The sequence below is a fragment of the Geospiza fortis genome, unplaced genomic scaffold (assembly GCF_000277835.1).
Source record: "Geospiza fortis unplaced genomic scaffold, GeoFor_1.0 scaffold164, whole genome shotgun sequence".
Classification (NCBI taxonomy): Eukaryota; Metazoa; Chordata; class Aves; order Passeriformes; family Thraupidae; genus Geospiza; species Geospiza fortis.
This window is the reverse complement of record NW_005054426.1, coordinates 471815-498568: the sequence shown is the minus strand read 5'-3', so window position 1 is coordinate 498568 and position 26754 is coordinate 471815. Positions and strand designations below refer to the sequence as shown.

Below are 26754 nucleotides of genomic sequence, written 5' to 3'. Positions count from 1 at the left end.
TCTATCTTGAGGGCTCAGGCCTACCTCTGCTGGGCCGCAGGTTTTCCCCTCCCCCGCCCAGCTCAAAGCCGGGCAGGGGAGGCCTTGACTCTTTGCTGACCAGAAATTAAAAAGGGAGAGCTCTCAAGGGAGTGCTCTGCTTCTAACCCCTGTGTTCTCAGAGGCGCATCCACCCTCAGTGGCCAAGCCTGGTGTCAGTTTTAGAATCTGAACACTTATTGGCCTCTGGCCACTCCATTCCCAAAAAACTTATTTCCTGTAAACCCACGACAATGCCTCAGAGGAGCACATTAATTTTTGCCTCTGTAGTACTCCTGGATTCTGTTAGTGAGATGTCACAGACATCTTTTTATGAAAAATCCTTTCCTTAGGATTTTTCCTTCTGAGAAGCTGAGAGGCCTCAGGATCAAAATGCAAACAATGGTGATCTGCTGCTCTGGAATACAACAGGTAGATCTTTGATTGGCCCATCTTGAATGTTTATAATTAATGGCCAATCACAGCCCAGCTGGCTCGGACAGAGAGTCTCAGACAGCTGCCTTTGTTATCATTCCTTTCTATTCTTAGCTTAGCTAGCCTTCTGAGATGAAACCTTTTCTTCTATTCTTTTAGTATAATTTTAATGTAATATATATCATAAAATAATAAATCAAGCCTTCTGTAACATGGAGTCAGATCTCCGTCTCTTCCCTCATCCGAAAACCCCTGTGAACATTGTCACAGTGAGAGTCACAGAAATAACATCTATGGGATCATACTGACAACAACCTCTAGTATCTTAAAAGATGACTAATCTGGAACTGCTGCTAAAGGAGGAAAGTTTACTTGTACACTTAGCACTGGCTTTTCAGAAGGAATAATTTTGTCAGGTTAACAGCCCCTGGACAGGTGGTTAGAAAAAACAGTGTCTGTTCTGAGGAACAGTCCACTGCAGATGTTGATAAATAACTGGTAGAACTCAGCCCAGCATCTTCATGAATCACACTGCAAGAAGTAAACTAAGCATGGATGACCCTCACTGATCATTCTAATGTACAGTTAGGAGTGATTACAAATATTGCAAAACCCAAAGACCTTCACAGAACTAAAGAATTCACCAAAATTTAGATAAAAACCAACAAGGTTAAAATAATTGCACAAGCCAGAGAAGAAGATGGACAGTGTTGTACAGAAAGCAGCTACAAAGAGAGTACTCAGGGCACGGCATGGAGTGTGAGTCAGTGAGACATTTACACTTTGATAGCAGCAAAAATTACAATAAATTCATGATAATGTGTATAATAAAAGAAAGACAACCTCCTCATAAAGGTTGAGCATGATCCCAGTCTGAGATTTATTCTGATGCCATTTAGCTTAGGAAAGTTTTATCCAAATTCAGCACCCCAGATTTGCATAATTCCTACTGAAAATGCTTAAATGAGATTTTTGGAGGCCCAAACTGAAATTTTCTACTCCAGAAATTGGGTCTAAGGGCCAGACATGTCACAGGAGAGACAGAGCAGGAGTGCAACCATGTCAGAGAACCAAGGGACAGCAAGACAAGACTCCACAGTCACTTCCATCTCAGAAGAGGTGGATAAGGGAAGCAACAGTGAGGGATATTTATTACTACTGATCCTGCTGTTGTTCTCACACCATTGCAGCTGCAGCTAACTCCACACTTCCAGGCTCTCCCATGGAAGCTGGCAGTGCAATCCTGCCTATTTCAGTTTTGCCTTCTTTGAGTGGCTCTATTTCTCATGTCTAACCAAACTTGCTTATGCATTAGAAAGGATGCATGCAATCCTTAAGGGGAAAGCACAACAAAAGCATTTTGAGGAGATACACAGACAACATTATCTTCAGTATGAGGGGATGCCATCCAGAACCTGGGAAATTTCACAAATCTTCAAGGAAAAGTGTACAGCCCCTACACCTGACTCTGCAAGGTACCCTAAGCCACAAACTGTATGAATTATCAAGCAGCACAAGAGAAATCAGCATCACAGCATGGCTTGAATGGCACTAAGTTAAGATTTGAAGCGCCTTGGGACAATGGATGCGCAGAGAATACAAGGAAATATTATATGATATAGCACATTTTATGAAATGATAAATATTTGTGTTGCAAATACAAGCCATATACTGTAGGACTGCCCTCTGACCTGGTACACGCCAGGTAATTTTGGTGTTAATTATAAGAAGCTTTCCTTTATTTTCACATTTGAAAATAAATATATATTTTAATATACCTGTTTGTTAGTATATTATGTTGTTATTATAGTTTGTTTAACACACACATTTTAATACACTTTTTTAATATGAAATGAGAGAAGGAATAATTGATTGAAATATAGAACTAACCAGAAGGCCTAAAGGTTTTCCTCAAGCCTCTTGTGTGAGTCAACGAACAGCAGCAATGGTGTTGGAACAGCACAGGATAGAGGGAAAATCCATTTGCTCTCAAGTTTCCTCCTGATTGGGAAGTGACAACCTTAAAATTGACACTAAAGCAGGAAAAGCAGGACCAGAGGGAGATTACCCTGATTATATCTTCTTACTGCTTCCTTGTTTGTTTGTAGAAATGGCCAATGGGCACAGCTAGTAAACTGCTTCAAATAGGTCAGAGCAGGCACAAAAAAATTGTCCAAAGTTGCTCAAAACTCTCTGTTTTTTTGACAAAGGGCCATAGATTAGCACAGAAAGAGTTCAAATGCCAGCAGCACTAAAGAGTAGCTGATCAGGGTCAGGAAAGTTGAAGTTTATGGCTCAAGCGGCTTCCCCTCAAATTTTTAAGTCTTCCAGTGAGAAATGTGACATGTAACCTATAAAGCAAAGGAAGAAGAGAAAGAGAAAGAAAGTGAGAAGAGCTCAACAATGTCCTGGCAGTATTGAAAAAATCCAGTTGCTAAGAAGAAAACTGCATTGTGTTTTGTGACTTAACTGTTTTGAAAAATGAAAATAATTAAGATGCTGTGCCCAAGCTCAGTCCACCAATGTGCCAGAAAGTGAAATAATCTAAGGAGAAGTAATGACAGAGCTTGGAAACATAATGAACAACTTAGATGTGAGCTTATCAAGTCAGAAGAACACAGGACATAGACATGTCTTATCTGTGACACATTCCAAGAACTCTTCTCTGGTTCCTCTGAATAGCAGTCAAGGCTCTGCAAACACGTGTGACCTCCTGCATCATCTACTGCAGCTGCTGCTGGATTCAGTAGTAAATGAACAGAGGGGGAAAAAATGTGCTTCAAGGGTAGAGGATGATGTAAGGCAAGAAAAAGTATTTTTACAAGTTTTTACATATTTACACCAAGAACTTGGCATGTTCTCTCATTTACATTGGGATAAAACCAGTCTGATTTTATTATCCTACAGGAATTATCTACGATTTATGCTGGCATAGCAAAAGAGGAGAATTGAGACCAGAGTCTTGCCCTACCTCAGTAGCTAATTCACATATGCCTCACATATATCCAGGCAAAGCTAAGGACTAATCCTTTCCAAAGTGTGCTCATGGATACTGTAGAAGTTCACAAAAAAAGTATGTCCCTGGCACAAAGGGAAATGCCCCTTTATATATACGTATTCCATGGAGGCAGGGGTTACTCCCAAAGTAAAGAGCAAATGGCTTTGATAAAGAATGTGTAGTGCTCCTATCAAGAGCAGCACCCAAGGCTTTTCTTATGTATGTTGACATATCATAAGGTGAAATTTTGTGCTTCTCATTTTAGAAGACTTTATGGTTAAATGACCACCTACCAAGCTCTCATGAACAAGAATCACGTCTTTAAGGAAACATTTGGTCAAATTACCCATAACTCCTGAACAAACTGAACAAAAGCTGCTCTTCCAGCAGATTATCAGAAACAGCATTAAAAAACTCCCAACAGCAACAACATCCACCTGTAGAAAGTGTATTCCCTCCCAGAATTAGAAGTGTTGAGAAGATCGCAGCAGAAACATTGGCTCGGTTCCCTCTGCTTCGCCCATATAACACCTAAACCAGACATCTGCAATGAACTTTGGTCTGTCTGGTTGCAAAACCAACATCAAACAGAATAACTGATTATTAAACCCTCTGCTCGCACGTTGGTCATAGTGCTCCCATGCCAAGTTGTGCAATTTATAAATAGACTAAGGTTTGTGGAAGGGGGGGAGAAAGAGAGAAGCAAAAAACCCTTGTGAAAACAAGTGTGGGTACCTGGAATGTGAATAAAGTATGTGGTGTGTGACACATGCTGGAAAGAACTCTGGAGACGTTCAGAAACAAAGCTAAAAAAGCAAGGAAAAGGCATTGTGGACACTGAGTCACCTAACCAGGAAATCGGTGCAGAACTCTTCAGTTTTTAAATTTCCACAGCCCACTCTAGGCCAGCTGTTACTTCATGTCTCCATTTCATTCCACCAGCCTTTTGGTGGAGGAGCCATTTAGATGCAATAGTTTCTATGCAAAACAAAACTGATTTACAGCTGCCTCTTGGGTAGGTTTCCCCTGTGCAAATGGTCACACATACGTCTAATGCCTTCAAAATAAACTTATTTGCACAGTTTGGTGGTGAAATTCTGGTGTTTCTGCTGTCGGGGAGGAGGACAAGTAGTTTAGTTTCATGTCAGAACATCTTTACGGCCAAGGCTAGTTTAAAACTTTTTTTCCATGTCCAGGTGCACCTTCCATCTCTGACCTGCAGCAACAGCCCCCAGGAACACAATTTATTCTTTCAGCACTTTTGCAACCAGAGGAAAATGAACCATTATGCTGCAGGTAGAACTATGACTACCCTTAGAAAGTGAGAAGCAATTTCTAGCACATGGTAAGTTCAAAGCAGAGGTATTTAATTTGATTCTGAGATAATAGTTCCCACCATCCAAAGTTTCCATCTCAAAACTGCAGACTTCTTTCAGAAAGACTGCTGGAGTATATAGAAAGCCCCAGTCACTACAAGACAATCAGGAACATTGCTGAACACCCCAAGATTTCACTCCAGGTAGAGCTGCCTATGTCCAAACTTTTCTGGATTTGCCATTCTTTCTTCACTTGAAAATTTTCTCAGGGCAAGATTCAAGCATTTATTACAACCATCTGGGACACCTGGGTGGAATTACTGCTCAGCAGCAGCACTGAGGCTGCTGTGCATTGAGAGATCGTGGAGATTTCCACCAGGGTTGTGCCTGACAGCACATATTCCATCCAAGGAATCTCAAGAAGGAACATATCAGTGCTAAATCCAGATATACAGAGAGTGCACCAAATGAAGCAATATGGAAGCCAAGAAAAGATCCTGGCAGAACACAATCCCCCGTGGAACAACGTGCCAAGGGACTGAAAAACTTTTTTAATTAAAATTTTAAGAGTGGGAAAAATAACAACTACAGAAGCTCAGATAAACTGCAATGCATCTGAGTTTGAGGTAGGAAAGAAAATGTCCTTTAGAAAGGCCAGCTCTTTCTACATACAGAAAACAAAGAAAGGAGACTTCATCCAAGGTAAAAGCACTTTTTCCCCCCTATAATGGGCATAAAAATCAAGAATGACCAGTAGGGAGTGATTAAAAGTGTGGGTTTGAATGGATTTTAGAACCTGAACCTTTTCCCCTGAAAACAGAATGAAAAAATGTGCCACCACAGCCATTTAATCAAGCCATTTTCATTAAAGTTCTTGTTTGAAAACATTACCTAACAAATATTTGCCATTAGGTATATATTTCCTCCAATGGTACAAAAGTTGGAGTCAAACTTACCTAAATTACAGATATATTTATCTTTCAAGGCACTGTGGAATTTTAATTGTGATTCCTTATAGGAGAAGAAAAAAATCCTCTGTCAAAATATTGTAACTCCATGGAGAACAGAAACTGCAAATTTTACTTAGAGGTAAAACTATGTTTTTTCCTTGTTTTTTTGGCTCTTAAGAAAAATAACTCTTCAGTGGAGTAGCAGGGAGAAGCTGATGTTGTGGAGGAAGGGGATATTCAAATTCTCAAATTCTAGTGGATTCAAAAACCGTGGCGAAATATTATTATTATTTTTAATAATAATAATAATTGATGATGATGATAATAATAAAAATAATAATTGATGATAATAGTCAGGATTTGTGTATTAAATGCAAGTTAAAATAGCAAAAGGCCAGACCTTGAAAAGAAGTAAAACTAGGACAAACCACTCTCTAAGCCTCACAAATTCACAAACCTTATGCTTCCATTCCAAGAAATTGTCAGAACACAGCTGAAAGTGCATAGCTTGTGGTGATGGATTATAAACTGAAAAAAGCCTTTGTTTACTGACTGTAGGAGAAAGAACAATAGAAGCATAATAAGTAGACATGTAATGTGTCTGAGACAGAAATTAAGGCTGACAACTGCCAAATGTATAAGCAAACAACACGATGCTGGGTAGACAGAGGCACTGTAATTGTATTCTCTTCTCTGTTTTGGGACAATACAAAACTTCAGAACAGCTTTGAAAGGGTTAAGTGCCTGATTACATTATTCTGTTGATGTTTTCTGTCATGTGCTTGGTGTAAAAAAGTTCTAAATATTCCAAAGCCTGCAGAAACTGCAGTACACCATGCTCGGGGAAGGCATTTTCAACAGGAGCAACACAGTGTCACATCCAAGAATTCATGCATAAGACAACCCATGGACACTCTGCCTCTCCTCACCTTTCTTTTATTCATTCTCTTTATTTAGCATTTTTTAGAAAGTCAGCGACCTTCCTGACCTAGAAAATTAAAAATCCATGGCTACCTGAGGCTAATTCAAAGCTAATGAAAGTCAATCAGAGCTCGCCTGTGTGGAAGTTAGCTTCATTTTATAAACAATTCCAGGCACCAAGTGACACTCTATATACGAAGCAATTCATTCAATTATACAGATAATATTTTCTCTATAAGAAACAAATACAAATAAGGAGTAACTTATTTCTATTGAATCAACCTTTCTTTTGGACTTTCTTTTAGGAAAGGAGGTTACTTAGTCTTTTACTTCCTGCTTTTTTAGTACCTATTACAACTTGCTTTTCTGCCTTTTTGTACTTGAACAAATGTGAGGTCATTGCATCTCATCACTTCTCTAATCTCCAGTTTCCACAAGATAATTTTCATGATTTTATTAATCTCATTGAACAAGAGCAAGAACCTCAAATACTGGCATCTTTTCCTAAATATCTTTCATTTATAATAACTAATATTTAATGAAAGTTTTCTTGCTTTTCAAGTTAATATGGCTAACCCTTATTGCAGAGCCTGAATTCATTTCATGTATTTATTTTAGTAAGTAGGTCCTTGTTAGCACTTGCACAGTGTAACTGCTCTCAGATAGACACCGTCTGGTGGCTAATAAGCAGAGGTATCATTTCCAATTAAAAACAAGTATAAAAAATTTATCTTTTAGTCACCTTGGTGGAAGGGGATTGGGTCAGGGAATACTGAAGCAAAATGGAAATCCATATGTCTGCAGGTCCTGATGGAATGCACCCACGAGGGCTGAGGGAGCTAGCAGATGTCATTGCAAGACAGCTCTTGATAACCTTTGATTTATGGTGGCAACTGGGAGACATGCCCAAAATCTGGAGGAAAACAAATGTGACCCCCATTTTCAGGAAGGACAAGAAGAAGGACCTATGGAACTATAGCCTACTCTACCTGACTCTCATTGGTGTGCATCAACTCTTGTCACAGGAGACAGCTGAAAAGAGCCTGGTTCCATCCTTTTCTTATACCCTGCTAATATGGCATAAAAATTTTTCTGCTCTCTGTACTGACTGTGGAAGATTTGCCATATTGAAAGCTTTCCTTAAACTTGTGTTTTCTGGGCATAATTTTTATGTGGTGCCCAGGTCTTGATCTCTTCCCTTGTGTTCCTGGTTTTGTCCAATGTTACTGGATCAGACAAAGCCATGGTCTGTCCTAATATAACTTATGGATAGAGAAGATCCTCATACAAAAGATCTTAGCATGAGGGAATACCCTTAAACCAGAAATGGGTTGGTCTTGACCCCTGGTCAGCACTCAGGAGTCAGAAAAGATCTTTCTCTCTGCCCAGTAAGCCACAACCAGAACCTTCTACAGAGACAAGACATTAAGAGCAGCTCTACAAGAAAAGTAAGCAGATCTGTAGCCACCCAAATACAGCAGCTTTTTTCTACTCCCTGCAATTCCCACCCACCCACACCTCTAGATTCCTACAAATATTCACATACAGGTAAATAGTTAAATGTGCACAACTTCTGTTTCCAAATGTGGCCTCTCACCTCTGTCTTTTCTTCCTCTAGTTTGAAAACTTCCATTTCCTATCAAAATACACTGATGTCACATCCAAAGACACATTTTGGGTGGAACCTGTCAGTCATGTCCATTCAAAAATATAAGTTTCTGGCTGTGAAATTTAGACATCATTCAGGCACTACTGAACTTAGCCTGAGACAGTTCTTAACACAATGAAAACTGAATTCTAGCTGCCTACAAAACTCCTCAGTCACAGGGGGAGATCCCAGGAAGTTGTGCAGCAACCTCAGTCATCCGAGACTTGACTTTGCAGTCCTGATGCAGGTATACACACCTTCTGTTTGATCTAGTTTTCGAAAATCCCACTGCAGGAGGGAGGAATCTCGGTGGTAATGAGGATCCTAGTGCTCAGACAGTGATCTGAAGCCTGGGAATTATGTTTATCAGAAAGCAAGGATCTGTTTTTCCTCACCACTACAATCCAAACCTACTGGTTTAAAATTCCATCTCTCATACAAGCAACAATAAATAAGACCAAGCCCTTGCCAAAAGAGACAGAGAGAAGCACTTCCTACAGGACTGGCAAAGTCCGTGAAATGCAGAGCTGTAAGTAAATCATCTCACTCCAGTCACAGGCCTGTATCCAGCAGAATAATTCAACACAAATTCCTTGGTGATTTATGCACCACAAGTAAAACCCCTCTGCTTTGCAATAAACAATGGCTGGAGCACTTGGGTAAGGCCTGTGATGAGAGGTTCCAGTGAGGGGAGGGAAAACTTCCTACAACTCAGCTGAAAAGTGCTGCCTTACCATCAAACTCCTAAAATGCAAACCATTTTCATGGATGTATGGCATCCATGACAATAAAGGCCATTCATAAATAAACTGGAGTTGTGGGGGGTAATGAGATCATGGAAAGAGAAAAGAGATATAATTACGGGGGAAATGTTGATTTTTCACCAGCTCAGACTGCTCCAGAGTCCCACATGCTTCTGGCCCCCTCCAGGAAGCTCTCTGCTGTAAAATCTGGCAGGGGGGACATCAAGGATGAGTGTATGCTGGCACAGCACTTCCCCCTGCACCTAGAGCTTTAATGATGACAAACTGCAAGCTGGACCAATTTCATGTTGGGAAGGAATCTTCACTATAGAGATTCTTGGAACTATAAATAGATGTTGGCCTCAAAGTGTAGTAGGGTAACAGCAGAAGTTATGCACTGTATTACTTGCACAATCTGCTTATATGTTTCCTTAAAGTTTTAAAGTGAAATTGTTCTGCTGTAGAATAGAAATAAGTAACATGCACTGTGTTCTTATTTGGTTACTCACTTACTTACTCACAGTTGCATTTCCTTGCCAAAAATATTTGCTTTTTCTTATAGCCCAAAGCAGTCCACAAAGCCAGAGAAGGATATTTTTACAGATTGAGAGACAGGAGTGAATGGAATTGTTGGTGAATATTATAATGGTCCTTTAGTTCCTTTTGTTATTAAGAACTTTAAAATTTTCCAAGACTGACTGTGCAGTTAAATTCCCTGAGGATTACAGACGTTAGAAGAGAATCCCCAGTCTGTACCAAGAGTGAGTATAACAGATATGTGGTTCCTGTCTTTGGTGTAAAATCATCTGGGGACTGGCAACAACTGTGTGGTCAGAGGGAGGGTCCTGAGGCACTAGGAATAACCTATAATAATTCTACAGTGCCACATCTAATCTTCCAGCATAGACACTTGAGTTAAAGAATGACTTTCAGTTGGCATTCCTACTGAATAAGAGTGAAACAGTAATAGTTAAATATATGTTGCACGCTGTATTTAAAAATTAGCAGGGCACTTATTGAAAATAGCGGGCAGGAAAGGCTTTAAGTAAAAAGGATGTTGCTTCATCTGTCCATCAAAGCCTGAATTTAAACTTAAGTAACACCAGAAAAAAACAACAACAACAACAACAAAAAAAAAGAAAAAAAAAAAACAGGAAAAAAAAACCAGAAAAAAATGTTGAGTATAATCTAAGTAGTCTAATAAAGGAGGGTCACAGTAAATAACCAGAAAGCACAAAGTGTGACTGATGTCTGCTAAGGGAATAAGTATCCACATCAAGGCTGAGCTCAGATACCCCCATGGCACAAAAGTGAAGAAATCCACTTCACCAGCAGAAAGAGAGGGGTGGCCATTCTCCAGGTACATCTACACTAAAGCTCTAACATTACCCAGGAAAAAAAACACACATTTATTTTAGTGGTAACAGTCGAACTTGCAGTCAAGCAAAATATGGAAGATAAAAGCAAGAAAAGTCATCTCTGAGAACAGACAATCAATTGCACATGTTTGGTCTTCTTTTTGTTTCTCACAGAAGTTTAAACCACAGGATTTCTATGAAATCATATCAGCACAGTGAAACATTATAATAGAGAGAGCAAAATACAAATTAAGATGGAGTGTAAGCAGATGTACCTCTATTTTTAACTCAGCTGAGCTGTCAGGTTTGCTAAAACTTGAGAATTCCTCTAGCCAGTGACAGTTTAGTTTAACACTGGTAATATTTACCAACAACACAGCAGGGTGCTGTAATCTTATTCTGAGTTTACCTGTTCCACTCAGGAGCTTGTCCCACAGAAACTGCCATAAAAAAGGTACATCAATTTTGCACAAAACTTTTAAAGCAAAAAAAGGAGGAAATTTCAAAGCCTTGCAGAACTTCAGTAGGGTTTGATGGCCTCATTTCCACTTGCCATTTTGCAACATCTTGCTCCCAATAAGGAGTAATTCCTCTCACATTGAAAGTTAGTGCTTTACTCTTTGAAAAACTACATACAGTACTTCAGCTTTTGCTCAAAATAGAAAAAAATATTTTACAAAGCTTATTGGCTCTCCATATTACCAACAGCAGCTTTTGCAGGCAATCACATAGGGGCAGATCATATAATAAAAAATAGTTAGAGTTTGATTATTCAAAAGACAAATGGTAATAACTGTCATCTTTCTTATATTACAAATTATTTTAAAACAGATATTTGTTGAGGGTTTTTTTCCCATTTCTTAATATCTTCATTCATTTCTTCCTAAGTAGACATCTTATAAAAGAATATTTCTAGTCAGCTGTTTACTCAAATATTTTTTTTCTTTACTTAGTGTTTCTAGTACAAACAAAATATGATACAACAAAAATTGTTTTGCCTTTCTTTTAATTACTGTGGTAAATCCTTAAAAATCATGACTGGTTTGTTTTGTCTTATTTTAGAGCCAACTTCTATCATGTTTGTAAAGATAAAATTTATAAATATACAAAAAAAACCCCACTGGGAACACATATGGATGTGTTCAGATGAATAAAACTTGTAAAATCAGGAGTAAAAAAATCAAATTAATCTCAAAATTGTCAAATCCTTTCACATTGATTCATGATGTGAATACCAGCTTCTGATTATTTGCCAGATTTTGTAACCATACCCTCCAATAAAGATTCACCAATGTAAATGGCAATTCCTCTCCTTTGAACAAGTCAATACCTAAAAGACCCCAAAAACGAGTATGACATTCTTCCAGGAATAAGCACTATCCAAAAGCATAGGTAAAAATTGTTAAATGGATTTTTGTTATAGTAAATTATTATCAGAGCCACAAAAAAAAGCAGTGGGGATATTATTTTCAATGTTCTGATCAATCCAAGATTTCATTTGCTGAAGTAAGTGGAAATGAATTAATCTGCATCACCTCAGAACTAGATCCCTTGGTGTTTTATGCAAGTCCACATTACCTTATGAGATCAATAGGCTGAAACTTGTAAAACACTCCATATCTTGCCCATTCTTGATACAGCAGAGAAAGAAAGAAAGAAAGAAAGAAAGAGAAAGAAAGAAAGAAAGAAAGAAAGAGAAAGAAAGAAAGAAAGAAAGAAAGAGAGAAAGAGAGAAAGAAAGAAAGAAAGAAAGAAAGAAAGAAAGAAAGAAAGAAAGAAAGAAAGAAAGAAAGAAAGAAAGAAAGAAAGAAAGAAAGAAAGAAAGAAAGAAAGAAAGAAAGAAAGAAAGAAAGAAAGAAAGAAAGAAAGAAAGAAAGAAAGAAAGAAAGAAAGAAAGAAAGAAAGACAATCTGAAAATTAAATTGAAAAAAGTTACCCCTTCTGTTTTCACAAAAATCATCTAAGAGCTAAAAATATTTGCTGCATTCCTGGGGCTGATAAACCCAGTAGTGCCCATACAAAAGCCACTTGTGTTCCCATGCTGGGGACATAACACAAGGCCACGTCTGCTGTTGGACATGCAGATTCCCCCCACAGCTTACAGAGAGCTCAAAGGAAGAACCAGATTCTAAAGAAACTTCTTGCAGTGGGAGGAATCCAGCTGGAATAGGAGCAGGGATAAAAGGAAACCTTGCAGGACCTGGGGTAGATTGATTACAACACACTCAACTGCAACAGGCAAAGAACTTGGGATAGACTTGCTTATTCCCTCTCTGATTCCCGTGGTTTATGGGACACAACTTCACTGAAGAGGATTGTCTTGGCTGCCATAAGGATATTTTCATATGAATATTTGTTCTTGCCTATTCAAAAATACCCCTTGCCATTACCCCCAAGCATTACCTACAAAATTTTATTTATTTTCATAAATAATCATACTAATAAATACATTCACTCACATATACAAAAGAAGAAAGTTAAAACTATCACGATCCTAAAACTCCCCAAAGGCTTCTTTGAACACAGCTACAGGATGGAATTTGAAGAGCAAAAAGAAAACTGTCTAAAACAGCATTTCATTTAGGAACAGGTACTTTCTGTAAGTTTATAGGAATTTTCTGATCTGCTTCTAATAATAGGGATGCTGCTCTAGTATATGACAACAGTGGATTTCCCAGGTGGGTTACAAAGCCCTAATGGATTTTTTTTAATGTCAAACGTAGAGACAGCAATGAAGGGTTACAAGTTGCCAGAGGGCCAGAAACTTGAAGACTAAACCAGTGTTTATACTCTTGGTGAGTTATTACCATTCTGCTGCTCAATACCATTCTTAAAAAGACTTTTTTTTTAGAGCAGAAATCACACTGAAACTGGGAAATTCCTTTAGTCTTAGGAAAAACTGAAACCCTCTCAGTCTAAGGTTTTCATTGCAGATTTCTAATTCTTGTAGGATGGGACAAAAGTGTTGTGTCAATGTGCATTTTCTCCAAGGAAATCCTGAAGAAGGTTGATAAGGATTAACTTTTTATGTTATAAACTGGTACATAAACCTTAATTACTTGTGCTGCCCTATTGGCTTAAGTACCCCGTAAGGACTGAGTTCATATTTGGGGTTTTTACAAGAGAAAATTTAATTCAAAGATACAGATAAGTTAAAGAGGGCAAAATAAAAGAGGGCAGAAGAAAAAAAAAGCTTAAAAATGGCCTCCTTTCTTTTAAACCTGATCAGGGTTCTTCAGGAAATTAAACACTGAGACTATTAGATTCAGATAGAAAACAGATGATGTTATGGATAGGAATACTACAGAAGATTCAAGGCCTAGGCAGAAGGCACATATGTGAATAATCAATGAAGTATTTCTGGAAAGAAGCTTTTATGTTTTTAATACTTAACACTTCATAACTGAGCCTAATAAGCAGAATAAAAAGAGGGCAGCACAAAATACAACTAATAGGGGGAATATTTTTCCAGACACTGGTCCTTCTAGGCCCTCTTCCCCCCCACTCCACAGTACCCAATTTTCCTCCATTGACTGATGTTCATTTAGTTTTTTCCTCTAAAATATTTGTTTTCCAAGTCAGTAATCTGTGGAGCTGCCTCTCAGACAAAATTCTCCAAGTCCAAAGGAGACAATGCCTTCATGAACAAAAAGTTCAAAGTAACAGACACAAATAAACAAGCTTCTTTTATAGTTTGTTTTCTAACTTTGTTTTGCTTACCAAGGTTCATACACTGAATTAAATTGTATACGGCACATGAAGACATCTAGCGGCTGAATGGCAACATTATTTACCAAAAACTACAAATATTGTGTTTTCAAAATTTACTAATTCAGCATTGGAGAAATCAGATTTATTTGTTTGACCTTCATTTGTATGAACTCAATCTTCCTAGTATAGTAAATATTGGAGGTTTCCAAACATTCCCTTTTTCTTCATTCTACCTTCTTCCCCTTTCTCTCCCTTCTATTTTCCCTCTGCATTTCCTATCACACTGTTTGCATATCAAGGAAAAGAAAATGAGCAAACATTAGAAAACAATATGGAAAGGATCTTAATAGATGACTTATTAGTAATCTATGAAACTAGATTAATTATTTAATAGTAATTAATTTTTTTCCCATTTCTAAAAGTAAGCATATATATTAAACAGAGTTTGAATTCACACTGTTTATTTTGAGGATTGATCTATTTTTGAATGTCTTGATAGCTAGAAACTTTATTTACTAAATAATTAAAACCAGATTTTTAGAAATTGCATGCATTTAGTTGAGTGCACAATCAAATGAAAAGTACAACTATATTTTATTTTAGTAACCACAGCTCTCTAGGACCATTTGGTTAGGAAAATAAAATTATTATATGAGTTATTTAATAATTTTAGCTTCCTGACAGGTTGAAAATCATGTATATGTATGCAGAGGGAATCTGGAAGCATTTCAAGATGTAAGTTTCAAATTAAATTAACTAACATGCTTTATAAGAAGACATTATAAAAATCTTGGGAAAACATTTTAAAATGTAGAAATAGAGGAAAATATGTAATTCAAAAAGCGCATACATTTGTTAAAACATCTAATTGTTTTTACAATGGCTAATGCTTTACAATGAGATTTAGGGCATCATTTATTACATTAAATATAATATGAAATAAATTTTGCTATGTATTTTACCTTTCTTTCATTCGTGTCATCATTTTGGCCTTCATATTCACCCTGGAGAAAGAAAATAATTTAATAACTGATGAAAAAGCAGAAAAAACTAAAGAAAAGTTTGGTTACTTGTTCCTACATTGTTAATTTTACTTTTAGGTCACAACTTGAAATGTACTTATAAAGGAGTTTTCATATTAGAATCACATTTAAAAGAGATTTTCCATGTCACAGACAGCAAATAAGAATGTCTGTGAATGGATGTCTCCTGAGTGACACCAGCAGAGGACTGGATTTTTTCATAGTGCATACATACATCATGAAGTGGGTAGGCTGCATCGTAAACATTGTTTGCTATTAACGTGCCAATGCCTAAAAGAAAAAGAAAAATGCAGGTGGTAAACAGGCACAATTGAACAGAAAACATTATTACAGATTTCATTTCATAACATTCCAGAAGGGACAGAGCTGTGTAACTGACAATATTCAGAATGAGAAGAGAGACACGTAGGGTTCCTGGCTGTGGAAAACATTTTTCAGAGAAATTCACTGTCCATAAAGTGCTTTTTCTTCAGTGAACAGCACAGGGCAAAGACTCTTCTGATCACTTTATCACCCTGACAGCAAAGAGCCACATGACTGAGAAGCAAAGCATCGAGAAGTCCTTCTTGAATATTTACAATAGTTAGAGCTACAGCTCCCACTGGCCAACAATTAAAAACAACTCCCACAAAAACTTCCACAGAAGTTTCTGGTTATGAAACCGTAGATTGGTTTGGTTGGCAGGACCTTAAACATCCATCAGTCCCTGCCCCCTAGACACACCTTCCACTATCCCAGGTTGCTTAAAGCCCCATCCAACCTGGCCATGGGCACTTCGGTGAATTTAGTTTTGCAAGGGAATTCCCAGCAGTGACTGCAGCACCTGTAGACAGACACAAGATTCCTACTGGCTCTCAAGACCTGCAACTCTTACAGCAATTCCATCTTCAGTCCCTGGAGGTGAAAACAATTGTTCCATAAAAAGGCAACCAAAGACGAGTAATTTCTAATTATTAGTTATATAGAAAAACATAGATATATAAATTTATTCCAGGCCTCTCTGCTTTCAATGCCCAGAAAAACAAGTAACCAGGTATCATGTCTTTAGTGACGAGAAACATTCCACAGTCAAATTACATGTTGTCCTGAAATATTTGGGAGAAACCTTCTGGTCAGAGATGCTAGACAGGCAGTACCAATAAATGTCTCCCTTGATAGAAGGACAAGTACAATTACATGCATTCACAGAATCAGGAAGTTATGCTTGGATAGTGACAAACCTGCTCCTGAAAACATTCAGTGTTTGGAAGTTTACAGTGACTCAAGAGTTATGCAGAAGAAAATAAGCCTTCCTTGTTCAATATCATAGGAGCAGAATCAGGTTCAGCCTTACACAGATGTAAAAAAATCTATAAGCAAATGTGTTTGAAGTATTGTTAATTTCATAAAACAGGTCTATAAAACCAGACTGCTATAAGCACTTCCAACATCACTGTCCTGCCTCTTGTGCAAAACAAGCAATGAACTCTAATAACAAAAGAAAAAAAATTAAAAAATCTTTTAAACCTCTCCTGATGAGTGGTTTTAAGCTTAAGACCAGTGAGATGGGAAAGCCTTAGTGACATATGAAACAGAGGTCTTTTGGGGGAGGATATCAGAAGATCAAAGGAATAAGTGAGTTTAGGTCAAACATGATGCACAATCCTGTTTTGGCTAGAGACCAGAAAGATGGAAAGGATGGGAATGCTAAAATAGTTATTTCATGTCAAATGAGTTCTTGAGCTGACCTGAGCTTGAAGCGCATCAGGCTGTATTTTCATGCTAGAGTTAAAAAATTCCTGAGAAGTTATTACTAGTCCTTTGATCTCCAATGATGCGTTTTATTCCACTATAAACCAGAACAAGCTATTAAAGTAAAGAAAACCTTAAGAGGCATATATCTCCATTGTCAAAGTGCTCTGTCCCTTCCTACTCTATCCTTGAGCTTCTCTCCAGTTTTCTCTGCAGAAAATTCCAAAGTCTCCAGGAGGGTTCCCAGCACTCCAGAAAAATAAGGCAGCATTCCCCTCTATTGCCCCACTACAGACTTTTGAGCAGATCAAAACATAGAACACCACCAACTAAACAGTTTAAAAAGCAGCAACTGCCAAAAAATGTTTTAGAAACTGAGAATGCCTGACATTTTTAAAACCATATTTTAATTTTTTTTTAAAGGAAACAGTGTGGCAGTCATAAATTTAAAAGTTTATACTGGAAAAAGACAAGTGGTTTTGGTTGAAAAAGAAAAAACATTCTTTGTGCCTTTCATTTTTGTTATGCTTTTTATGTAATTAAAACAAAATCTATCTCCTGTTCAAGGAAACCTAAATTAATCTATTTTCCTGTACCAATAACATGTGTTATTGGAGCTTCCCTGCCCAAAATCACATCAGGACTGTGCAGAATCTTGCTGCAGCACTTTATTTGCCAGGAACGTTACACTTGGACACTGTGATCCATCCACAGGTAGCCAAGTTTACAGGAAGATTTCCAGAAAATATGTCAGGGAGGACGATCACTTCTTTTCCACATCTGCCATGATCTCACAAAGGGAGAGAGAAAAGAGTAGAGAAAAGAGAATATGTACACCTGTATAAATTCTGAACTTCAAGAAAATTAAATAAATTCTCAACGTCAAGCTCCAAGTATTTCAGCATTATCCCAAAAGTATCTTCAAAACAGTCATATTTAAGTCATATATTTCACTAGGCAGCTCAGGGAGGTAATTTTTAAAGCAGAAGCAATAAAAATAACCTGGAAAGGTGAATTATTAAATTGAAATGGCAAGAAAAATATGGTCCTGCAAGAAATAATACAACATATTGCAGTTGACATCTGAATTTTCCAAAGCAGATCATACAGTAATCAAATCCAATTTTATAACAATTCATTAAATGTGAGTAATATGCCAGATGCTGCACCTGTAGAAATGAAAAGCCAGTTCCCATTACCATCCAAACCACGGACTAGAAATTCTGATTATATGCCTCAGAAAAAAAAAATTCATTCAATCTTTAATTTTTTTTTCTTTTGGGAAGATGTGCCAGCATATTTTGTGTCCTGCTAGAAAAATCAATATTCTGTGAGATACCTACAAAATTCCTTTCAAAAGAACACCTTTAATTCTCTTTCTTCCACCTTACCCATGCTGTTTCTGGCCTTTGTAGATGTGCGCTTCAAAATTTCCCTCACCTGCAAAAAAGAACAGTGGGATAACACACAGATCCTTTTTAGCATTAATTTCATCATGGAATTAGCAATAAAACTAAGTTCTAAAATAGGTGGCTTCTGCAGTGTTCATCTGCACAAATATTTAAGTAATTTACCAGATTTTATGACTGGATTATCTGCCCTAACATTTGCAGGCTAAAGCCTGTTGTGTTATGTCCTTATAGAAGTATTTGAAGTATAAGAACTATATGGCAGGAAATCTAGTTAAAGATTAGGAGTAGGGCTGAAAAGAGCTTTGAACACTGAAGAGGAGTCAATAGCTTTCCTGCAGAGCATTTCCCACTCCTGCAGCTCCAGAAAGGAAGTCCTTATACACATATATGTCAGGAATTAATGTTCAGCAAGAACACACAAATGCATAAATTAATGAAAACAGCAAAGCTGAAACTAAAACACTCCCTGTAAATTCCATTCTAAACCCCACTAGCAAATCCCACTCAGGACAAGAAGACAAGGATATGTTATTTTTACTAACTTACTATTCGGCTGCGGGTTGCATTGTCAAAAAAGGTATCTTTGTCTTTGATGTTATACCTAAAACATTGAGGAAAAAGAAAATCAGCTCTGTTTTAAGACAAGGAAGCAACACGTAAGACAACATATAAGATTCAAATTTAGAAGTCACTCAGAAACCACAGCTAATCAGAAAAGCAGATGTTTAAAGGGAATATAGATTACACAGCACAGCATAATAGAATGTGCTATGTAAGACCCAATCATTCAGAGCTCTACCAGGATTGCACTGACGGTAGGCATTTAAATGCAAAATTATTAGCTAATATAAAATGCCTTTTGAGGAAGAAGAACCTCTCTATTGTTTACAGACGATGACCTTTTAATATTTTTCTTATAACATCCTCTCAACACAATAACATACTGAGGTTGTGTTAGTAGGTTTCAACCAGCCTGATGCAGATATTCATTACTCTTTTCCTGGCTACTAAACAGTCAGCATTTCACTTGATTTCAAATAACTATTCCACCACAATTATGCCTTCCCTTAAACCTCAAATTCATCATATGTGAAATTAGCTTCCCAGTATATTCTCCTCCATCTACCATCATTCTCTTCCATCTGACTCATATTCAGAATTAATTCAAATTGTCAGAGGGCAATAAATGAAATGGTGTGTCACTGTATTTATTACTGAATTTTATTTATCAGACATAAATACAAGGAGACACCCAGGAGGAAAAAAAGAGTGTTTCATGTCAAACTGGGCCCAGAAATATTCTTCTGAGTGAAAGAGCTGACGTCAAGAACTCCTTATCTGCATATTATTAGCTGAGTTTTAATTGCTACAACGAATCTATCAAGATGGAAAATACTGCTGTATTTCTACTAGCTCCTGCTTTTTTCAAAAGAGGCAGTAATATCCTTAACGAAATAATCAGGAATTTGGTGGGAGGATTTCTACATTTCGAGCTAAACATACAGAAATTTATTTGATGCACTGCTTCCAGTGTCTTGTCCTATAGAAGTAAGAGGAACACTGGCAGAAAGTCTCTGCAGCTTGTATTTCTGTTAATCCACTGAAAAACTGAGAATTTTGGATGTTCCCTCAGGATTTCCAGATATGCTTGATGAACTTCTGAATTTTGACTGAAATGTGGGAAAAAGAAATTACAACTCTAAAATGATACATTCCAGCTTTCTTCACTGTCCATTGTCACTGTTGAGTAAGAAATGACAGACTCACCAGAAGGCTGGTTTGCACAGCAGCAGCTTTAACATGAAAATTCTCTCTTTTTATAGACTGATCCAATACATTTCACCTGATTGGCTAATTAATAAAAACACCTTTCTTACAAACAATCTTTGAGAAAAACTGGAAAACACAGAGTAGGAAAACACCACCTGCAGGTTGTTTATAATAACAAGCTATTATCGTTTCTCTACAACTCCCTAAAATTTTCACATGTCTGCTGTGAGAAAACTTATCTGGTTTTCTCACTTTCTGACCAGGCTGTCACATCCACAGTCCATCACATTTTAAAGTACTCACAAATATATTTTCTCTCTGGAAAATGGGTAGGACAAGGTTTTCATCTTGGTATTTTCTTGCTGTGGCACCTGGGGTTGCAGAGGTCCAGTCAATTTGCACCATATTTTATTTAATGTTTTGAGTATTCCCCTTTCTTCTGTGATTTCATACATCTGAAGAAATAAAACTGTACATTAGTATGCCCCTTCCAAAATTACACTAAAATAAAGAAAGGAAAAAAAAAATTTTGCTGTACACATATGTTTAAACCTGTAATTAAATGAAGTGCCTTCTCTGAAGACATATTCCCATATAACTATATGCACCTGAATCCATATAGGTTGCAGTTCCAGAAAGTTCTTGTCCCTCACAAGCTAATTCCAGAAGAAAAAACCTTAGAGCAGAATTATTAAAACAAGAAAAAAGAAAACCAATCCTTCACCCAGAGCTCCAGGTATGTGCTCATCTCACAGTTAAACCACCTGTCCAGAAGGATAATATTAAAATATAATAATATTAAAAACTTCAGTAAAATCCAGGGGAAAAAAACAGTTACGTCTACTACCTTCCTCTCAACCACTAGGCAGGGAACCTTATAGCAGAAGGATATATAGCTCATTAGCCAGGACTTTTCCTTTGTAAAACCTTGTTGTCTGTGCCTGAGGAATGCTTTGTCCTTCAAATGCCTTTCTGCTGCACATGGTATGACTCTCTCCATAATTAATCCAAGTCCTGAGGTTGGAATATTAGGGATCTCATTTCCTGGCTCTTCCCTCGTGTAAATTGTAGTAACACCAAGTAGCTCCTATTCAGCAAGTACCAAGTCCTTTGGGAGTGGATTGAACGGGTCCTGCTAATTCCTTCGGTACTGTGGGATCAATTCACGAGGCCCCATGGACTTCTGGACATCCAGAGGATACTGACGCTCCCTTGAAAATTCAGTGGCCACAAATGGAAAGCCACAAACTGTTCCTACAGCTGCAGTTCTCTGCCTCACGATCAGGCAGTCCAAGACAATTAATATTAAAGGCTGAGGCAAAAAAAGCATTGAAGGCCCCCTTTCTTCATCATTCCTATTTGTCAGGTGACCATTTTCAACAAGGATTGCTCCAATATTTTCCTCACACCTTCTCTTGTTATTAACATACTTTAAAAAGTCTTTTAATTATGTGGCACAATACTGGCCAGTTTGAGCTCTCGATGAGTTTTGGCCTTTTGTGTTTTCTCCCTGAATATGTGAACCACAGATTTGTAAACTTCCTGTGAGGCCTGGCCTTGCTGCTAGAGATGCAAAATTTATTTTTCTTCTCAAGCTCCACGAGGAATTCCCTGTTCAATCAAGCACTCATGGAGCACTCAAAAGCAGATTCCCAGGGAGCAGTGCTGAGTAGCTCCCTAGGTGGTTTTGAGTTTACTTTCTTGAAACCTTTCTTGAACCAGCAACACTTCTGCTGACCTTTTTTGTTCTCATTAGACTGAATATTTTAAATTCAGCCATTTTATGGTTGACGTAGCTAAGGCAGCCTCCTACTATCACATATCCCGTATGTCTTTCTCTGTTCACAAGTATCCAGTCTGGGAGACCACTTTTCCTAATTGGCTTGCTGAATCCTTGTATTATCTTCAAAGTATCTGCAAAGTATTATCTTCAACACCCTTCAGGAATTTCTCAGACTTGCTTGTCACAGCACTCCCAATTAATGTTTGGGAAGTGGCCATTTCCCACAAGCACAAGAAATTTCTCCTGCTTGCCTATGGAATGATTCATCAGTCCTACAGAACACTCAATGACATCTGCTTTGTTTTCTATCCCCCTAACCCTCATCCAGAAGATGTCAGCCTTATAATGCCTTAACTGCAGCTATTCCCTTCCATATAGGACAACTCCTCTACCTCTCCATCTCTGCCTATCCCTCCTGAACAGCCTCTACTTTCCTATCCCAGCACTCCAGTCACAGTATTCAATCCCCAAAACTCACTAAAGCCAGAGACACCACAGCTCTCACCACAGAGCAGCCCTCGCAGTTGTTCCTATTTTTTTTCCCATACTCATATTTGAGCCTGGCACAGTCTCACTCACCAAAACAGCTCTGTTATCATATCCAGAAGTTTATATATAGTTAAAAGGGCTGAGAGGGTATCTTTTCCCAGTGTGCCTTATATTCTGAAAGATTATTTAAAACAGAATGTTTTGGGAAAAAATATTTGTAATCAATTCGTGTTTAGAGGTGGATTAATACTTTCCCCTGAAAATGCCTTTTTGAATGGTTTAGTATGATCCTTAAATAAATAAAAATAGCATCACAGAAATTACCTAAGGTGCCTTGACAGCAGTATTTTGTATCTTTGAACAAAACCAGAACTTTCCTTTTAGTGGTTACTGAATGAATTTTTTTACTTTGTATGGCCAAATCCTCAAAATACAAGATTTCAGTTTTTTCAAAGTGAACTTCTTTTCTTTTAAAGGAAATTCCTCTTTCAACTGTTTTTAATTTCAAAAAAACACCCAAACCCTAGGATATGAATAGAGCTTTTCTGTCAAGCTTGTTTCTGGTAATGCTGCCATTTCTGCAGCTAGAGATAACAGAATTTTTTTATTTTTGGAGATAATAGAAGATTTTTTTTTTCCCAGTCAGAGGAGAGAGGGGGGATGCAGAACTGTTGTGAATGAGGAGGGTGCCATCAGAGATTATCAGCTCCTGGACAGCCCTTAACCAGGCCAAAATGATGGCAATACTCATCAATTAAAATAGTGTCAAATTTACTTTGGTGCATCTGCAAGAAACTTGGATGAGAAAATTCCCATAAGAGCAGAAGGAGGGAGAAATAAGTAGGCACTAAAAATGCATAAAATTAATTAATTTTGGAAGGGAGGAGGTGAATATGTAGAAAGTTTCTAGGAGTACTGTAGCTGTCTAAAACCTACTCATTTTCAAAGATTGATTGGAAATATCCTTTTTTTTTTCCCCTGGCATACAAACACATCGAGAGTATGCAAGATTAATTTGGGCAGTCTTCTGATAATGACATGTTGTAACAGCATGAAATATGAACCAGAATGAAGCTTTTTGTGGGTGAAAACAAGATGAAAAACTCAAAGATCAACACAATGGGAGAAAACAAAATCAATTTTTCCTTTATTTCTAATGACAATGCAAGGAAATAAATGTTCTTTAGTGCAGTTGATGAGTATCACTAACTAAAAGCACAAGGCAGTTCCCCTGACTCTGGTGGAGCTGTTAATCAATGGACTAAATAATTTCAGGAACACAGATTGGGCACTTTGCTACTTGGAATTTACAAGGTTTGCCAGCAACTCTTCTGAAAACAGACAGAAAAGAAGAGTTTGCTGAAGTTTTAGCGACAACAGGCAGATCTGAATTCACTAAGTCATTGATATTACAAAAACAGATTCTCTGGGAAGAGCCTCTCTCTCTTTGGAGAAGTCTTAAGACGGTGACCAGTTTCATACATCTTCCATACTACCCCTCATCTTTGAGAGAATTTCCTTGACAAAAGTCCAGACAGCTCCTGCCTTCTCAGCTTGCAAAGCCCTCTTTAACACTCACCTCTGTCATCACCCTCCTGAATGCAGTCCATCAGCCAGCTGCCTCTGTGGCCTTTAAAAACCCCTTTGGAAATCCCCTCTTAAATATAGCTCTGAACAGTAAATAATCTAAAAGACTTGGAAATGTAAAAAAATAAGTCTGACAGTTCGTTTTCTCTGATTTTTGAAACAAAGGAACTCCATGTGTTTCTATACATTCAAAGATGATTCTGATCCTTCAATCATAAAACATATTGATAGAAAATGGGAGATATTTACCTTTTTAGTGGGCATTTTTATTTTAAGGAGTTCTGCTTCTCGACTGAGGACTTGCCAAGGCGCGTGTATACGGACAAAACTCACTCCTTGGCTCTTGTTCTGAAACATAAAAAAAAGGGGAAACAATGTATTTAAATATGCTTGAATACAATGTAGTGCTAATATCTCAAGTTGTCAGCTCCAACAAAATCATTCAGCACTAGGCAACAATCACAGGGAATAACCAACTTCTGCTACAGCAAAGTGACATTTTCCTTAAAACCTGAATCTTTTATGCTCTAAAATCCATTAATCTACTGCCTGCAGTGTAGCTGTGCGTGCACCAGGATGACAGAAAGCTACAGGTCCAGATTTTGGAATTATGGAAATGAGAAATGCCCAAGATACCGCTTTTTTTTTTTTTTTTTTTTGAAAATTGATATTTGAGAAAAGATCTGATTTCTTTAGTGGGCTTTTGTGTCCATCTGAGCCAACAAGATAAAATAAAATTATCCTGCTCTGGGTGGGCTTTGCTTTAGTTCTCATTTTCCATTTTGCCCAGCTATTTTCCAGACACTTCATCAGATCAGTGGTTCCTTACAGGGAATCAGGCCCAACATTTGTTGCCCTAAATATCTGCAGTTAGAATAGCGAACCTAAAGAAAATATAAAAATTTAACTTCTGTAAGAGATATGAGCCTCATGTTTATGTAAATGGTTGGTTATGCTGGTCAGAAGCATAAAATGCCCAAAAGAGCTTTGGCACAGCCAGTTTTTTGCAAGCCATGCAAAAGAGGTCCTGGTAGCACATCGGGGCTACAGAAAGGAACCCTGAGAGCAGAAAGCAGCAACCCTGAGAAAAACATGAAACTTAAATGACGGAAGGTTCAGACAGCATTTTCTTCAAGGCACACAAAGAAATTGTACCAGTAAATCACAGAGATAAATGCTTGCTGTGGAAATGTAGGGAAGAAAAGTTGGGAGGGAGATTAGAAAGTGAATATCAGAGAAATCAAGACAATGACCAGCTGTCACACCATCTCCCATACTGCACCTCCTCTTTGAGGGGATTTCCTTGACAAAAATCCAAACAGCTCCCGCCTTCTCAGATTTCAAAGCCCTCCTGAAAACTCTCCTCTGCCATCATCTTCCTGAACACAGACTGTCAGATGATATCACTTAGAGAAAGGCATGGAAGTAGACACAAGAAGAATTTCAGGAGGAATTTCTTCACTTAAAGGGTGGTTAGGCATTGGAAGGGGCTGCCCAGGGAGGTGGTGAATCCCTGGAGCTATCCAAGGAATGACTGGATGTGGCAGTGCTCTGGGCTGGATGACAAAATGGTGACTGGTTAAAGGTTGGACTCGAAGATCTTGGGAGGTCTTTTCCAACCTCAGTGATCCTCTGATTCAAGGCTTCATTAAAGCCAAGATTAACGATCTTTGTGTGGCTGCTTCCATCTTTATGCAACCCCCAAACATGTGTTTGCTGAATGTGTCCTTATGCTTCCTGATTAAAAATCAAAAATAAAAAGTTAGATGGAAATCCTACGATTAGTGCTTAAAGAGCAGAAAGAGCTGCAGAATCTCTCTTCCATCAGTCCACTGGGGAAGTCAGCCTTAAGAGAAGGAAGGAAAAATTTACTGGGCATGAGCAGATGTTCTGGTAATCATTTGCTGAAAATAGATTAAGAACAGATGAGAGGTTACATTTCAGTGGGTGAAGATCAGGAGTTTCTTCTGAGCTTTTGGCTAAAATCAAGCACATGTCCCTGTCTGGGGGATTATATTCCATGTTTGCAAGAAGAATGACAGTGTGATCTAAATGGTTGCTTCTACCTCAGGCTCATATGACTACACAGATTGCAAATAAAATTAGGCAAATAATTTGACTGAAGAGACCAGATGAAGAATATGACCCTTGTATATTTGAACAAAAATAAATTGGAAAGTTGTGCTGTTCATGAAGTGATAGCAGATGATGAGGAATCAGACCATTACAAATCTTTTAAAAGATTTAAAATCACCCCGCGATGGGAAATTGAGGTAATTTTAATAAACACTAATGCAAAGTGAATAAAGTAGGGAAAACCGGACTAGGGGGCTCCAGCTGCATGGTAGTCAAAAGATGCAGAACAATGGGCTGCTGGATATTCACCTTGGGATTACTAGAACCATACTCCCATATCTTCCTAACATTCAAATTAATCAAAGCATTTTAAAATAAATTTGAAACTACCAACTTAATATCATAGCTCAAGAGACAAGCCATCTAGCTCATTTTCTATGGGCTCACCAAAATAAAAACTTACAGGACTACTCCTCTGGTTAGATTCCTTTCTCCACTTTTCCAGGCTTCACCTGCAGCAGTTCCAGGTGTCTTTAAATGCCCTTTTTTCCTTATGACATCTGGCAAGGATCTGCTCAATTAACTTATTCCCAGAGGGTTTCTTGTATTGCAAATATCTCCAAAAGTTAGAACTTGCTTTTCTCCTTGCCAGAGTGGATTTATAACTGTTTACTGGAGACACCCCCTAACTGCTGTCCTCTGATTAATCACCTGAAATGACAATTGTGCACATGCTCATCACTTTGATCTAATGAAATGCTGTCA

The 26754-nt window shown here is 37.8% G+C and overlaps 1 protein-coding gene across 1 annotated transcript in view; it reads right to left on the bottom strand.

Moving 5' to 3' along the window:
- The window catches only part of ANO2 (anoctamin 2), a 143580-nt gene that overhangs the window by 94418 nt on the left and 22408 nt on the right, over positions 1-26754 (bottom strand). The window contains exons 4-10 of the mRNA XM_031061805.1: positions 24163-24261; positions 20358-20509; positions 18831-18885; positions 18264-18312; positions 15356-15411; positions 15061-15102; positions 11966-12030 (exon numbers count right to left, since the gene is read on the bottom strand). Of these exons, the coding sequence (XP_030917665.1) occupies positions 11966-12030; positions 15061-15102; positions 15356-15411; positions 18264-18312; positions 18831-18885; positions 20358-20509; positions 24163-24261 (518 nt within the window). The remainder of the gene's footprint in view (positions 1-11965; positions 12031-15060; positions 15103-15355; positions 15412-18263; positions 18313-18830; positions 18886-20357; positions 20510-24162; positions 24262-26754) is intronic.